Source organism: Pelodiscus sinensis, chromosome 6, assembly GCF_049634645.1.
Source record: "Pelodiscus sinensis isolate JC-2024 chromosome 6, ASM4963464v1, whole genome shotgun sequence".
Lineage (NCBI taxonomy): Eukaryota > Metazoa > Chordata > Testudines > Trionychidae > Pelodiscus > Pelodiscus sinensis.
The window spans coordinates 45,510,739-45,528,671 of NC_134716.1; the positions used below are offsets into that span (position 1 = coordinate 45,510,739).

Genomic DNA, 17,933 nt, shown 5'->3' on the forward strand with positions numbered 1-17,933 from the left:
AACATTTCCTATTTTCATCAGTATAGACATGTGGAGAGAGAATAAGCTTTATAGTTATATTTAACATTCCCTCCCATCTCCCTGCCAGGAATTAGTATTCTGTACCAGCTGGCATAGATAACACAAAAGAGGGATCACATCACAGATAGAGATTGTGGTTCTAGTGGACGGGGTACTGAGATAAGATTGAGACCTTGGTTTCATGATCATACTCAAATCTGATCCAATATGAGTCTTTGGGCAAATCTCGGTCTCACTGATTGCCCTTTCATTTGTTATCTTATCTATTTGAACAGAAAAGCCATCTGGGCAGGAACTATGAGTCCTATTGTGTCCACCCAGTATTTAACAACCTAAAGTGGGACCTCAAGGCACTATGGTAATACAAATAATTTTGTATAAAAAGAATCACCTGTTCTCTAGTGAGGACATTGCCAAATGCTAGCTTAAGAGTAAGGTAGGACAATAAGTTGTTTCCCTTGCCCAGATCGAATAAGATGCTTACATGTTATTATTAAGGGATTCACATAAGTACTTACACATCACATATACAGAGTTGGGGGATGATTCCACAATCCAAAGTCATGAAAGTACCGTAGTTTGATTCCTGGGAAATTTGTCAATAGTTTGAAATGTGCACATACATGTTACATTAGAAAAGGAGATCAAGGACTGCCTTGGAAATCTTTTGGGTAATACAGGAGCAAGGATTACTCACATGAACACGAGTTTCAGGACCGGGCTCTTGGAATAGGTAATTTACCTAAGTATAATTGCTCACGTAACAAATTTATGCATAAAATCCATTTTCGGTTACCTGCAGTGATGTCACTTTGTATTTTCCCTGGTTTATAGAAGCTCATTTTAACTTTCCCATCGCTCAGATAAAGGAGGAGACCACCTGAATTCTGGTGTAGTTTACTGGACAACAAAAGTCCCTCCTTGTTCCAGGTGCGAAACTGAAAACTGACGTATACTTCATCTTGCCCAGATGTGTCAGGCAATGCTAGATAGCTACTGGCACTCAGAAAAGTAACAGGAACCATCTGTGTCTCTGAACAAGAAAAGGACATGTTGCCCTGGCAATAAATACAAAAAATGCAGCATTAGGAATTTTCTGAGGAACACAGTTCATTCTATATGTAGTTGCATGCAGATATATGTAGAGACCACATCATCTAGGGTTCATCATGACAGTGAATAAAGATTAATAAAGTTTCTATTTATTTTAGCTGTTTTAATCCAAAATTCAAAGTTAACCTCATGTATAAAGAAAAATATCAGCCATCAAAACCAGCAATTCACTAAATTGTTCATCTGAACATAGAAACCCATAGAAGTCCCTTCTAGGCAACTGCAGAGTAGAGGCTTGTACCAAATAAAGTAAGAACGTGGCTTACACACATGACAGAATGACATCCCAGAGAGTACACAGAAGACTTCTCATTTTATTTTGGACCCAGCCTGTAGGACAGGGGTGGGCAATAATTTTGATGGGAGAGGCACTCCAAGAATTTGGTAAATGGCTAATGTCCACACTCTTCCATGATATTAATGGAGAAGGTGCAAGGTCTGGGATGGAGATTGGGTGCAGAAGGGAGCTCACAGTAGGAGAATAGGGTGCAGGAGGTAGTGTGGGATCTGGGAGGGAGTTTGGGTGAAGGAGGGGGCTGTGGACCTGGGCGACAGGATGGGGGTGCAGGAGAGGGTGCATGGTCTGGGAGGATATGGGTGCAGGAGAGGATTCTGCCCTGGAGAAGAAGACTATGGGTGGTTCAGGGTCTGGGAAGGGGTTGTGATCTGGGGTTGTGGTGTACTGGTATGGGTTGTGACCTCGGGTAGCTGATTTGTGTGCAGAATAGGTATATAAATTCCCATTTAATTGGGTAACTGATTAAATGTAGTGTTTAACCAATTAACCGATTACAGGTAGGTGGGTGAGGGGCAGGAGCAGGGTACAAGTTAACTTTACCCAGTAAGCATCACCCATTAAGGGTGGTGATGGTCAGCTAACTGGTTACCCATCACATCTGTAGTGCAGGAACAGGGGAGGGGGGGTCGTGTTGCAACCTGGGGCAGGGGTGTATGAGGGGGAGCAGAGAATTGCAGGGAGGGAGGAGCTGGGGAGCAAGGTGAAGACTCTGGCTAGGAGGTGTTTACCTAGGAGGCTCTCAGCCAACAGCTCAGTAGATCCCTCAGGTAGGCTTACTGCCTTCTGCACTCCTCACATGCCACTCAAAGTGGCTGCAGGGGTTATGTGCTTCTTTGAGCACCATGAGACCTGGGGTCAAGAGGCTTTGTGTGCTGCCCACTTCCCCCAACACAATCTGACCAATGGGAGCTGTGAGATGGTGCTGGGGGAAGAATATGAAGCTCCCCGCCTCTCCTGCTCTGGGGGCTCATGATGCTCAGAGAAGCACATGGCCACTGCAGTCAGCCACTTTGAGCAGCATGCGGGAGCATGAAGGCAAGAAGCCTGCCTGTGGGTTCCACTGGTCTTTGAGCTGGATCCATTGGTTTAGTAGGCTGGATTTTCAAGAGCTTAGTAGGGCTTCTAGATGCCAGATAACATTCCAATGGTTGCAAAAGCCTGCTACAAGGTGCAAAGGGGATTAAATGCTTTTAGGGAGGAAGGACTGTTTGCGGGGGGTGGGGGGAAAGAGGGAGAGGTGCTGGTAAGTGATAGATAGCATTCCATTTTTAGTTCTTGCAAAAGTTTATTGGACTAAAACCAATCTTTTCAATTCAACCTGATTTAGATTCTACACTGAACACACTCAGGGTATGTCTACACTACCCTCCTAGTTCGAACTAGTGGGGTAATGTAGGCATACCGCACTTGCAAATGAAGCCCGGGATTTGAATTTCCCGGGCTTCATTTGCATAAGTGGGGAGCCGCCATTTTTAAAACCCCGCTGGTTCGAACCCCGTGCAGCGCAGCTACACGGGGCACGAACTAGGTAGTTCGAACTAGGCTTCCTAGTTCGAACTACCGTTACTCCTCGCTGCACGGGGTTCGAACCAGCGGGGTTTTAAAAATGGCGGCTCCCCGCTTATGCAAATGAAACCTGGGAAATTCAAATCCCAGGCTTCATTTGCAAGTGCAGTATGCCTACATTACCCCGCTAGTTCGAACTAGCGGGGTAGTGTAGACGTACCCTCAGATATAATTGTAATTCACCCAAATACAAAGCACACATTTAGTAAAGCAAATTACCTCACTGAACATTAAATGGTGGGGCTTGTTGTCTGGCTTGTTGGAGAAGGTAAGTAGAGAGCCAGAAATTACGTGCTAGTGGAGGCAGTGCCATACCAGCATTTTTACAGTAACCCACCTCCTCCCTTTCCTCCCACCCCCCCTACCAGGTGACCAGAAGAGGAATATTTATGCTCACATCTGTGCAGTAAAAGCTTTTCTTCAGCAACACTCCACTAAGCAGCACAAATTTAGTAACACAAAAACCTATGTGCCCAGTTGGCAAACAATAATACAAACAGAATTATAACAAGTGCTACAAAAATATGTGGATCAGAATAGCAACAGCAGATTTCCACAATATGGAGACAGAGCTAGTCTGTGAACATTTTATGACTCTTGGTACTCAGACAATATGAACTATATTATTTAAACAATTGATGTCATCTTTCAAGCTATATATATAAATCACACAGTATGTCTAAAGGTTAACAATTTGTTTTAAGCAATCAAACAATATTTTAAGCAAGCAACCTTTAAATGTTGTAAGGTACGTAGAACTATACCTTACTGGTACACCAGGCTGCAACACCTCTGAGAAAATATACATCCACAAATCGGTAAAATATGTTTTATTACAAGAAATCCAGAGAGAAACTGGAACACTCATTTGCTTCTGTCCTTGCAACAATGCATTAATGGTATATCTAGGCAGCAACTAAACACCTATGGCTGATATATCTAGACAGCAACTAGAAACCCCTGCATTGCTCTTATTTGTGAGAGCGAACTTAGGCACACAGGTCTTAGGTTGCAATATGTTTCATTGTTGTATAGACATCTGGACCCAGTTAGATTGGAGAGTCCCAGAGCTCAGTGTTTAGCCTGAGATGGAAGTCTACAGCTCAGTGAAACAGCTCCACAACCCAGGCCTAAGTCAGCTGGCACGGGTTAGCTGTGGACACTTTTTTTCTGTGTAGACATACCCTAAGTTTCTCTATTCTAGTAATAGAAATGTAGCCGTGTTAGTCTGGTGTAGCTGAAGCAAAATGCAGGACTGTGCTACATAGTCCTGCATTTTGCTTTCTCTATTCTGCTTTTTACTGTCAGTAAGGGTGCCAGAAGATGCTCTCCATTTATGAATGCAACCATAAAAGTATTAAGAATAATAAACTGAGTTGATCCAGGGTGAAAAGGCAAATCATTAGACTAATAGATCTTCTTAAAAGCTGAAAGTGTTACCATCTGCAAAGCCTCCTTTCACATTATTTGGATAGCTGCCTGATACCATGACAAACAAGCACACTGTCTATTTAACAGGAGTAGCACAGACACTTTCTTGCCCTTTCACAACTCTAAGGCTGTTTAGACTACAATGATCTATCGGAAAAAGGTATGCAAAATGGCTCCGCAATTTCTGTACCTTTTTCCAATAGTTTTGTCAGAAGAGGCTTTTCTGAAATTTGGCCCGGCTACACTGGGCTAAATTTCAGAAAATCCTCCTCTTTTGGAAGAGCCCTTCTTCCTCATGGAAGGAGGAAGATAGGGCTTCCGAAAGAGTGCGTCTGCTCTTTCACAAAAAAAAAAAAGGGGGGGGGGCAGAAGAATAGATGTGTTCTCTGGACGAGGTGGAGTTTTTCCAGGATACCTTCAGTATCCCAGAAAACACCCTTAAACTAGATGTAGCCTAAGACAATTCCTAAATATTTCTCTATCCGAGCTATACAGCTGTTTATATTGAGATGAAGCAGATGCAATTTCTGATTTCTTGTACAATTTTTCTGTGACTACATGTTACTAAACAATTTCCCATAAAGGGGTAATCAGAGCGGATATTATTTGCTCATTTGTTTTCTATCATTTTTATGGAACTGCTGGAATGTTTTGGATCAGGTACACACAACATGTAAAACAAATTAAAGCAGAGAAAGGATCAAATATTCCAATTCATGGGGGAGAGAGATGAACTGACCTGATTGTTTAACCACATTTTTGTCTCTGCCTCTCCCCCTTCGAAATAATTTTGAGGTTGGAAAAGTAATTTGTATATTTATTTTTAGTTGTTATTTTTTCAGCTCTGCTTCTGACTAATGTTGAAACTACCTCCAATGTCTTGTGATATTATTGCTCAGAGAAGCAGCCGTAATTATAACAACACCTGCAAGGCAGCATGCAATAGTGAGTTTTCCAAATTTCTGGATGTTTGAGGCTTAGATAGGTCAGATACGTTTTATTGAAATAAAATCTTTAAATGGTTAGTGTTTGTCCATCAGCTCTCTTGGTTGCATCATGACAATTTGATTAAAATATATCAAGCTAAATTATAGTTCTACAGACACAAGGCAGTGTAAGATGGGGGAAAGGATGCAAATGCCAGTGCTGGATGTAGCCTGTATAAGATAAAGTGCTCGTGAGCGCTCTGAGAAATAGTGTATTTCCTATTTGCTTAAAAAAAAATCCTTCTGGTGTTTACTCAACCCTGATGTACTCAGATAACTCCCTCTATAATTCCATATGATAGAAGAAGCAATGTCAGGCCTTGGTATACCTACAGCTATAGTATCCTAATTATATTTGCTTCTAGGACAAAGGAACGGAGATAGAAAATCCTCAACCTGATGAAATTCACATGGAAACAGCCATATTGTAGCATGAATTTCTTGATTTAGTAGGAATCTCTTACCATAATGTAGATCTGAGGTTTATGTCTCTTGGCCAAATCAATAATGTTTACTCCATTGTAATAAAGGTTTTCAAAACACCCGTGAAAGTTCTTGCGTGATAATGTCCCTGATTTTCCAGGCGCTGGGATCCCTCCAAAGCTGAGCTTAGAAAGAGAAGAGAAATCAATAATACTATTAAGTAATTTTCTGAAAGTCTGCTTGCAAAGCAGATGATAAACTTCAACAAAGGTATAACAGCAGCAATCAGAAGTTAGCCAATTATGAATCAATCTATTTTTAGCTCTTTGTTGTCAAATGTGGTAACTTAAAATACAACTTAACAAAATGTATACCATACAAAAATATGTACATGTTAAAGCCATGTAACCTTAGAGAGACTGTTTTCCTTAAAAAACTCTTTAGGAGTTTTAGGTTAAAAAAAAGCCAAGAAAAAGTATATTTCTTTTAAAACTCAAAAATCATACCTTTAAATTTTGGAAGTAAATGGCATACATATTAAATAACAGCAGTTCTCAAACTTTTTAATAGTGTGAAAACCTTAACCTTAATATAGGGGTTATTTTTGGACTGATGTCTCCTCCCATTTTTTATCTTATTATATCCTTGTAAAAGTTACAGCAATCACTCACATGGTAAAGTAATATTAGAAACATGTTTATGCATTTTTAGCCAACAAAATGAAAACAAGTATTTTCCTTAAAAAAAAAATAATTACACCATCTGCTACAATTCTTCATTTTGGGCTAGACCCTGCATGGTGCTGACCCATGGCTTTGATCCAACTAAGACCTTAAGCATGCACAGACTTAACTGTAAGCTTGTCCCAGTTGAAGTCAATAGACTATTCTGTGCTTCAGTTTAAGTATATGCTTAAGCACCGGGCTGGTTTCAGGCCAGAGTGCTCAGCACTTTACAGGATCAAAGAACTTTAACTTCCCCATTCACCTGTTTTATTTCTCTCAACTGAAAATAGGAGGAGAGCCAGCACTATGTAATCAGCCAGCACTCTACAGACCAGAGGCTGGAAATTTCTGCAGTACATTATACACATTCCTTTAGAGCCACCTGTAAATAGCAGAAATGAGAAAGATGTATGGGGGAGATGAGGCTCAGATACTTATGTATTGAACAATTTTTGGATTCGTAGTAAATGAAATTTTAAACATATCAGAGATGGATCTTGTCAGGTGGAGTTCCTTTGACCCACTTTGTGTGATATTCAGGATGGTGGAATATAGCCCCTTATACATTTGCACTGCATTTGGTTGTTACTAAAAACTGCAATATAAACAATAATAAGCAAAGAGATAATCTATTGACACAGTGTCTGAAATGTTTTGCAGAATTATGGTAAGATGACATTTCTCTGATCCAAATACTAACTTCACCAAAAGTTCGAAATACTACAAAATTACTTATACAGTGTAGTTCCCTGTCCTGAATGCATGTACATAACAGAGGTAAAAAATGTAATAAATGAAAGGTATTTTCAAACCTCATAATCAAGGTCCAAATAATTGAATTCCCCTTTTGCATGAAAATGATGGCTGTGTTTATCCACTGTAAAGTTTATTTGATTGTTAAAGTGTTCAATAAGGACAGAATGCCAGTGCTGATCATCCAAAAGGCTGCCCAGAGTAATATTAATTTGGTCATTAGCAGAATGAATTTTACCATCACCTTGAGATGAGGAAAAACAAACAAACCGTAAGCTTCCCTTTAAAAACCAATAAGGATATTTAAACAGGTTACTAACTTTGACATACTATATCTTAAAATAGGCTTAATAAATGGGAATTCTTGACACCATATGTGAGGCAGCAAGACTGTATGTCTCATAGTCATTACCTAAATGAATGAATAAAGAAAGTTTTCCTTTCACTAATTCCAGTGTAATGTGATCTCCATTCTGTCCTTCTCTGTGCAGTAGAATCCCATAGCTTTGCATTGTTTTAAACTTCAGAGAAATGACATCTTTGAGTGCACTCATAGATTTTTGATTGAATCTGTAGATCAGGCAACTTTTCCCATCAAAATCAGCCACCTCAGACCCTAGTAAAACATTAAAGATAACTTGTAATCATATCTGTAGAAAACAAGAGTTTTAATTTGCTTCATAGTGCATGGATGAAGCATGAAAGCAGACTTCCCCTGCCCATCCCACGACACACTAAATCAGGATCCCTCAAAATGGAACTCCCTGTTCTCTCAAGTGCCAAGTGGACTTCTCCAGCCGTGTACCATTGCTAGGTTCCATACAGTGAGTGGCTCTGAAGGGACGTAGCCTCTAAACACTTGTTTTTTAAAAGCATACTCTGAAGCTTGCAATAAAGGTAGCACTGCAGCCTTATAATTGGAAGTTTGGGGCCTAATTCTGATCTCATAGTATTCTGATACTAGTCTGATTATTACATTCAATACAATTGCTCCTGCTCTATATGAGCATGAGAGGAACTTTAAGTTCATTATATCTCACTGAGTGAGGCATAGGACTTTCAAACTACCCCAAGGCAGAATATGGCTTTGAACCACTATTAAAGGTAATCGGAGTCATTTTATATTCATTTAAATTAACATTAGTTCATTTTCTTGTGGAAAAGGAATAAAGTTGATTTTAGAAAACCTATTATCATATAGTTAGTTGGACTTGGCTCTCTTCTCACCAAATGGAACTTCATTGGCATCAAAAGAAATACTCTTTGTTTACCCCAGGGAGATAAGACCAATAAAAAGAATACCTGTCAAAATCAGTTGCATGTTAAACAAGACAGACATGAAGGAACTGATATCACCAAGAAAAGCTTTTAGAGTATTCACACTTCATAAGTAAAAAAGAAAAAGGTAATTATCCTTGAAAGATACATTTGTGAAATAAGTAAAGATGTAAAGGGCACCCAATAAAATATTACGTTACTTTTCAATTGACTGACTTCTTCCAAGTCAGTGGAAATCCATTATCTATTTACTAACTATTTAATATGACAAAAAATATTGCTTCACGTTATGGCACAGGGATGAACTCAGTTCACCATTATCCGTAGTATTTAATGTTAGCCATTTATTTTCACCACTCAAAAATCTTTGTCAAACACACACAGCTATTTTTGGAGAATGTAGTCAGCTGATTTTCCCCATATCTTATTAACGTATTTTGTTCTGATGAAGAATTTATTTACCAAGTGCACAATGAATATGTATTACATTTTTCCTAAAAAGCATCTTCATAAGACTATCATCCTTTGAGGCAATGTTGAGGCAATATAAATCCATGGCAAATACAAATGATGTTTATTAGATTGCAAAAAATAAGGAGTGTCAATAAACCTTTAAAAAATGCTTTCACGAATGTAACAATGCAGTTACACACTCATTGTATATATAGGCCCTGGTTTTACTATTGGTAATGCATATTTTTGTATTAGGTATTGAGCAATTTGAGCATCAGAAGAAGAATGTATACTCCTGCTCTCCAAAATCACTTTACAGGCAGTCCCCGGGTTACGTACAAGATAGGGACTGTAGGTTTGTTCTTAAGTTGAATCTGTATGTAAGTCGGAACTGGCGTCCAGATTCAGCCGCTGCTGAAACTGACCGCCAGTTCTGACTTACATACAGATTCAACTTAAGAACCCCAAGCTTCCCCAAGTCAGCTGATGCTGAAACTGATCAGTGGCTGATTCCAGGAAGCCTGGGGCAGAGCAACTCTGCCTCAGGCTTCCTGTAGTCAGCGCTGGTCAGTTTCAGCAGCGGCTGACTTGGGGACACCTGGGGCAGAGCAGCTGGGGTGCTGCTGGGTTGCTCCAGTAGCACCGCTCCTCGGCGCTACTGGACCAACCCAGCAGCACCCCAGCTGCTCTGCCCCAGGCGTCCTGATTCAGCCACTGCTGAAACTGACCAGCAGCGGCTGAATCAGGACCTGGGGCAGAGCAGCTGGGGTGCTGCCGGGTTGGTCCAGTAGTGCCCAGAGCGGCGCTGCAGGACCAATCGGCAGCGCCCCAGCTGCTCTGCCCCAGGGTCCAAAACAAAAGCCTGGTCTGCTGGGGGGGGGCACACTAGCTGCGCCGCCCCCCCCCCCCCCCCAGCAGACCAGGGACACGGGAGCAGAGCCGCAGTAGCAGCGGGGTGCGCACCTCTGAGGCTTTGCTCTAGCAAAGTCTCAGAGGCGCGGGACCCCGCCGCTGCTGCGGCTTCAGTCCCAGTGCCTGTGGTCTGCTGCTGCCGCTTCAGTCCCGGTGCCTGTGGGCCATCCCCAGCAGACCACAGGCACCGGGACTGAAGCGGCAGCAGCGGCGGGTTCCCGCGCTTCTGAGGCTTTGCTGTGGCAAAGCCTCAGAAGCGCGGGAACCCACCCGGTGCCCCTGATCTGCTGGAGACGGTCTCCAGCAGACCAGGGGCACCGGAGCAGCTTACGAACGGGGCTTTCTCGCCCCGGAGCTTGCAGGTAGCAATCCGCAACCTCGACCTCCGGGGCGAAAAAGCCCCGTTCGTAAGTGCGGATCCGACATAAGTCGGATCCGCGTAAGTCGGGGACTGCCTGTACTATTTACAATGGGATAAAATCTGTAGTTCCCACTAATCCTTATTCAGGAAAAAAAATCTTTAATATGAATAAGGTCTGTGAAAAGAATGTAACTATTGATCAGAGACATTATTAGCATTCTTGTGCAACTATCAGTTTTTACCATCACTCCACTCCTGCTAGAGGAGACGGGAAGAGCTAAAGTGTTCCAAAATGCGGGTCGTCAGGATAGAAGTTTAGGATTCTAATTAACAAAGAGCATTACATTGTGTACTACTTTCCTCGCCTTTGCTGTAACCATTAACTCACATTTTTGTGAGTATGTTTCCTCTTATGCTCTTGAAATAAACATTTATGAGAAAAGTCAATGAAAAGGATGATTCAGTATGTGATGACAAAACTTAATTTTCACAATGTTTTCAGAATTACTTAGTCCAAGACTTAGCTATACTTCTGAAGGTACACAAGAATGCAGAGCTGGCATAAATAACACTATGCTGCAGCTCCATGCATACCATAGATTCCAGTTTTTCAATGGTCCTCAACCAAAAAAGTAGAGATGTTTTGGATAAAGCTAGTCAAAATATTAGTTGCAAGCAACATATTTCAGTTTTGCAGATGTTTTCATTGTTTGCATTTCAATGCAAACAATGTTTGCAGTTCAGCATAGAAACAAATGGCAAACTCCGTTGACAGTGTGTATTAACTAATCCTTATTTATTATCACTTGTATTGTTCCTCGTAGGCTCTCTGTCACTATTAAATAGCAGGAAATGAGATCAACAGTTCAGCAGTTCAGCATAGAAACAGTTTAGAGAGTTACGAGGAGCTAAGTTTGCCACTTGAATTGGGCTTTGCATAAAACAAAACTACTATAGAAACTAGGTAACCATAAAAATCATACATAATGGGCCACATTTAAAAATATATTTTTGTCATCACATTTGCGCAGAATTCATGTGTCTGAGCTACACAGATTGTAGACAGACCTTTGTCCATCTTCCTTCATCTGTCTATGGATTTTGTGTAGCCCTAGTATAAAGTAGGTTGTCACAAAGCCTTTTTCCAATCACCTAACAGTAGTAGTTCCAGGGCTCTGGCCTGGAGGTTTTGGGATGAGAATCCCCCAAATGCTATGTTGTTGTTAAGCAATGCTTCCCATCTTAATTAACGGGTCTAACAAGAACACTCCTAGAATTTTCAATTAAAAAAAATCTGGCTTTATAGAGCACAACCGTCATCACAAACACATTAGAAATTGTGACAAAAGTATATGTGTCTGTCTCATTTAGGAAAGAGATGGTTGGATACCTGTAATGGCCTCTAAGACAGGGAAACATTTCAACACATCTGTCCTTCACTTGTGTGAAATATGAGTTGTTTGTAGCTGTGTTTACCAATCATCAGCAGATGGACCAAGCAAGAGAGGTGGTAGTTGAGGAAAAAAGGAGTCTGCCAAAGAGACATTTAGGCTTCATGCAGCTGCCAGGGAACAATTAACACTGACACTAACTGCATAGTTTCACCCCCATAATCTGACATTTTAGCTAGTGACAAAACGCAGGGAACTGCTGCAGAGATGGATCTGTCTAATGTGCACACTTTGAATAGGAAGAACAAGCCGCCAGGGGCTGAAAGTCATTATTTATTGAAAATATAGAGGTGTTTTGCCCAAAAATCACAGGATGATGCAGATGAGGTCAATATGTCTGAGGAAGAGAATCATTTGCAAATGGCAAATATGTTTTTTCTTCTTCTAAGAAAGAAAAAAAAAGTGAATTATGCTTAAGGAGAATGAAATGAAAGACCTGGATAAATGCATCAGGAAAAAAACAACAACAACAGAACACGGGAGAGGACAATATTATGGAGAGACTCTTTTAGTATTAATAATATATAATTTCCTAGCTTATTATTGCTATGTGCATTGCAGCAATATGTTAGTGGCCAAGCAGATCAGGAACCAACTACTATAGAGAAAATGATAGTCTCTGTCCAAAAGAACTTATACTCTGAAACATGCTCTGTGTGGAAAATTTACAACTGTCACCTTACTTATATGGATATCTTTTCTGGGAATCATTTACTTCAGTTAGATGATAAGCTGAAAGCACCGGAGCATGAGAAATTGACGATACTAGGTATCTGTTCTTGGGAGCTGGCACTTTGCAGACAGATAATACACCAGGCAATTTAGAATTAGTGCTAGCCATGATGCAATGTATATTTCCTCTCAAATAGCCTTGCTGTGGCATATGATTAGAGGGAAAATGTATTTAAAGGCCTCTGGCCTTCTCCAAAACTCAGTGTAGAAATTGTACAAAGGGGAATCAGTTGAGCCATAGGAAAGTTTTTAAGCAAAAGTAATCTTACATGCAAAAATGCATGCAGGCTAGTGGCTTTTGATGTCATATACTTGGAACAGCATTATACTGCATGGAAGAGAAAGGTGAAATACCTTAGAAAAGGAACTACTACCCTCACTTCCCCACACACAACCACAGACCTAGAAACAGGTTTGTTGCTGTAATAAATACAATAAATTTGAAGGTTTATTAACATAAAGTGTGTGCAGAGGTGGGTGGGATGGAGGAAGGAAAGGGATACCCTCCCTGCTTGGCTGCCTGCACCCTTTGCATGATCAACTGAGTACTTCAGGAAGAGTTCTCAACACTCTCCCCCAGTCAACTCAGAAGCCATTCTCACAGGAGGATATGCCCCTGGCTTTAGGATAGGCGTCTCCCTATAAGCAATAGCATAAATCATTCTTGCTCTTCCCCTGTTCCTCCAAGCCAAAGGTAGGAAGAGAAATGCCCAATGAACAGTTTGGGATGCAAAAGTTCAGTGAATAAAAATCATTGCAGATTGGGATGCAGTAACAGACAGAGACTCCAGTATATGGTCACATGAAGAGGCCAGAAAGTTATTGAAGTATTAACAAAGAACCTCTAACTACTCAGCAGGGTTGATCCAGCATGGAATTTGATTGGGCACTAATGGCTCCAGTCCTCTAGACCTGAGAATGGGTATGATGGCAATGCCTGTCCTATACCCTTAGGAAGTCAGAGTCCTAATCCATGTCCTTCATCCATAGAAGAGATGAGATGAGGGGAGTCCTAGGCTTGGGTTACACTAATATAAAATCATGCCTGAGCCTGTGCCCAAGCAGCCCATCAGGTTATAGGACCTCACACTGGAGCCTTTCCTACCCTCTACACAGGAATCTACTGAAGGAGATGACAGTAAGATGTCTTAAGTGTCATTGCTCCTAAGAAAGGAGGCTTAGATGTTATCCCCACTTTGCCAGGCAGCTAGAAAAGAATTTGCTTATTTCATGAGGTCTTCCAAGATAATATCTGACTCCCTGATACACACCTGTACAGTGTCCTTTCCAACCAGCTCTGAGGGATAGTTAATTCTTGAATGGGAAATCACTGCACCTACTAAAATGGTAATATATTCACTGATTTCCTGTTGTTCTGTCTTCCTTGCCTGATCAATCTTTGCTGGCCTGGCAACTCCTCACCAAATGCGTCTTAGTATCATCTCTGACCAAACAAAGATAGCAATGGGGAAAAGAGCTAAAATCAGGCCAACATTACTCTTTATCCTAATAAACAGATTAAGCCTTTTTTATGCCTAAATTTGTTTTCTCATAAGTGAATAATCCCACAGCAAGTTCCTTCTATCCTTGCTTGTCAGGTACCCTTTTTGTGCATTTATCATTGAAATATCACACCAGTGTGCAGTGTCATTATGCAATGTCACATACCTTGAGAAAGAAAGTTATCAACAGATCCAGATTAAAATATATAATGGCACTGTGGACTGCCTGTCACATCCTTCATTATAGCTAAATTGGGTTACCTGACTATCACTTCTTTAGTTACTTCAACTCAGCCTGTTACTCAACTCGACCTGTTACGTGGAGGACACAAAGGCTAACTCTTAAAATGGCAGAGTTAAAAGTTATTATTTATCTATTTCTGGTAGGTGTTACTTGATGTTTGACGCTCTACATAAATAGCACAGTCTCTGCCATGAAGAGCTTACTTATTAAAACAAAATCAGGCAGAAAAAACCAGAAGGTTGGGAACAAAAGTATTTACACCACGTAACAAAAGTATCTGATGTTAATTTGCTACGTCCTAATAATATAATATTTTAACAACATAATCTTTCATTATTTATTTAATAGTTTAATAACTGAATTTCCCTTTGTGGCCTACTTCTTTGTCACAATCGTATTGTTTGCTTCTTACAGGCAGCATGATAAAAGTAGTTCTTCTGGACGGATTTGATTTAAAAAAGGGCAGTATCCTTTAGGAAATTAATAGAAACAATGTGCCACACAGAGGGGTAACATGGAACAAAGTACAGACACACTTACAGGGCAGCCAACCAAATGAAGTGTCAAAGATGGCATAGGTGGCAAAACAGAAGGGATGGAGCTTAACATGGAAAGAAAAAAAACCCCAAGAGTGGATAAGTAGGGAAAAGCTGGTATAAGCAGGAGCTTAAACTTAATGGAGCAGAGGAAGGGGATCGAATGGACGAAGCAAGATGGAAAAAGCAAGAAAGAGAGACAAAGTCAAACCATTGTGGAAAAGAAGAGCTTAACAGTTATGTTTTCTGTGAGCTAAAGGGTAGGGATGAGGGTGTAGGTCATAAGGGAAAAGAAAGGAAAATTATTGTAACCAAAACAGATGATGGGGGTCTTGGGCAAGAGTTCTAGTAGGGAAAAAATGCTACAATCTTGTAAAAGCAGAATTTGGATATAGTTTACACATGTAAGGCCAGGAACAGGGAGGAGGCATAGTTGACCCCTGCATTATTGGACTCAGTGACATGAAATCTGGTAGTAGTATCAATGATTGGCAGCATAGCAAGACTAGAAAAGATAAGGAGTGAGATTCTGTCCAGTGCCTCTAAGAGACACAACATAGAACTCAGAACCTGAGGAAAAGGCAGTGGGGGTGGCAAAGATGGCTTTAAGTCTTGGGATGCTGTGTGGGGGGAGGTGGTTCTAAAAGGCCCTTCATGTACAATTCTGGAGTCCTGCATAAGTTAGAGCAGATTCTCTAGACTTCCCAGTAGGACACAATCTCTGCAGTGCTGTGGCTTTGACAGACACACCCTTTTTTACCCACATCCCTGCCTCTAGTATTACTTCTTGCTAGGACTCGGGAGATGGTCTTTAGGAGGCAATTTTAGGATTGTCTTCTTCAGTTTCTGTGCTGTGAGAATACTCCTGGCTTTCTGGTTTGCTGTATGCTTCTCTTATATACAATGTAAAGAGGCTAGAGTGAGGATGAAAGTCTCAACCAAGGAGTTTACTTTTAGCCATGTTATATTTGACCTAACAGAGAAGAGGGAGAAAATGGAAAAGATTCTGTATTGGATGAATGGGAACAATCTAGGAGGTACAGGTAGGTTGTGGTAATTAAAATCTTGTGAATAAAGAAATGGAACTTAAAGTGAAAAAAGGGAGCTGGCAGGTACAGTCCTCTGGTTTTGCTCATGAACAGTGGGAGCCAGGAAAAAAAAAGGACAACCTGTTGCAAGATTAATGGAAGAAAAGGCAAGAGACAAAGAAGGAGAACCAATAGAGAAAAGTAACACACACGCGCACACACACACACACACACACACACACACACACACACAGGCAAAACCAAGGAAGAACTGTGTGTCCAACAGGTGGCTTATGACCAACTAAAACACATACTACTGATATCTGCAACATGCTTGCAACATCTATTACTCACATAATAATCTTGCACAAACTATTTATAAATGTACTCTTAATATAAGTAATAACATTGAAGTAGTATTGATTTATGAGGAGACCAAAATTAGAGCAGAGTAAATGCTTGCTGTGGCTCCAACATCAATAACCTTCCAGGGGCCTTATGAATCCAAAGTAGTGGATATTTTCCCTTCTGAACAGCTACTTTTATACGTGAAGTATGCAACAATAGCATTAGGAGTTTGGGGTGAACTAGCATTACTGGATTGCATCCATATGCTTGATACTATTGAGCTTAAGATGTAAAGAACTGGATAATAAGGAAAACATTGCTAGATAATGTAGAAACAGGTAACATCTCTGCATGAAATATTAAAATGAATAATATTCAAATAATGAAGCTGACAAATCTACTTCCATTTACAGATTAGGTAAAAAAAACATTATTTCATTCAGATGATTCAGCAAAGACTTACTATATGTACAGCCGTAAACCTCTATACGCATTCCAATTCTACCATTGGGATTCCAGTCCAAAGGGACAAAACGGAGAAATCTTGCTTTGATGGAATGTTGAAGTTTATAGTACACAACACTGTCTGCATTTGTATTTCCTGAAAAAGCCTAGAAGAAAACAAAAAAGTATCAACAATATTCATATTGCATATGCAAGTAAACAGATGCTCTACTGACCTATTTTTTAATTTTATTTTAAGGCTTTACCCTATAAAACACTTACGGATGCAAATTTACTCATGTGGGTAGCCCCTTGAATTCCATGGAACTACCGACATGATCGAACTTATTCAAATGCTTACGTGTTTTTGGGATAAAAAAAACTTAGTAATGTATCTATCCATTCAATTATTTATATTGTTCTCATTTGAGTGCCTTCAATCTTTTATAATAAAAGTAAAAGTGAAACTATTGTATGTTTTTAAAAAGTCCCCTAAGAACTCTATTTTGTGATATCCTTAGGTGTCAGGGTACTATGCCATCTAAAATTACTTGTATATATTATGGAGAAGTTATTATTCTACTCTTCTCTAGCACAAAGGGAATTTAAAAACCAATACCCTGTTGCCCTTGTGTGTGAACTATAGTAAAACCCAAGAATTGCTGTTTTTTGAGAGAATGTTTATCTTGCAAACAGGACTGTAGATTTCCAGCTACTGGAGACAACTTTTTATATTAAGAATTTAATACAACAATTTTAGAAAAAAAATCTTCATGTGTATTTTATTTTATAGGTAAAGGGAAAAACAGGTATTTTTTAAAAAATCTGTATTGGCAATAATAATAAAAAATGAAATTATTTCTTGCAAGTGATGCTTTAATTACTGAAAGAACATAAGTGACACATATCCTCTAGTAAATATTACAAACCTAGCTCATTTTTTTAGTCTGTTTTTAGTAGGGGATGCTTAGTTTCATTTTCTCATCTCTGAGGACTGTGATATAAAATCTGGCACCAAAATATTCAAAATAAATAAATTTGTGGTGTCTATAGTTGACAATTTAGACAGTGGCTATCCCTGAAATGTATTGGTTAATTGTAGCATGGGAACACCTTACATTTGGAGATTATCAGTACATCCCCGTTTCCATTATGTTTTGATTGCCTAGGGGATATTGCTATCACCCTATACAGTGGATTTGTTGTGACTGCAGAAGGAGATTTAACAAAGGAACATTCTGGTTTACTTTTCTCATCCCATCTTTACTTTGAAGTAGAAGCAATTCAATATGAGTCTTCCTATATAAAAATAAAATTTCCCACTTTCT

General features: G+C 39.9%; 1 protein-coding gene across 1 annotated transcript in view; it reads right to left on the reverse strand.

Moving 5' to 3' along the window:
• The window catches only part of CNTNAP4 (contactin associated protein family member 4), a 301,963-nt gene that overhangs the window by 99,578 nt on the left and 184,452 nt on the right, over positions 1–17,933 (reverse strand). The window contains exons 4-8 of the mRNA XM_075931856.1: positions 16,625–16,772; positions 7,729–7,932; positions 7,376–7,560; positions 5,880–6,023; positions 818–1,079 (exon numbers count right to left, since the gene is read on the reverse strand). Coding sequence (XP_075787971.1) covers positions 818–1,079; positions 5,880–6,023; positions 7,376–7,560; positions 7,729–7,932; positions 16,625–16,772 — 943 coding nt within the window. The remainder of the gene's footprint in view (positions 1–817; positions 1,080–5,879; positions 6,024–7,375; positions 7,561–7,728; positions 7,933–16,624; positions 16,773–17,933) is intronic.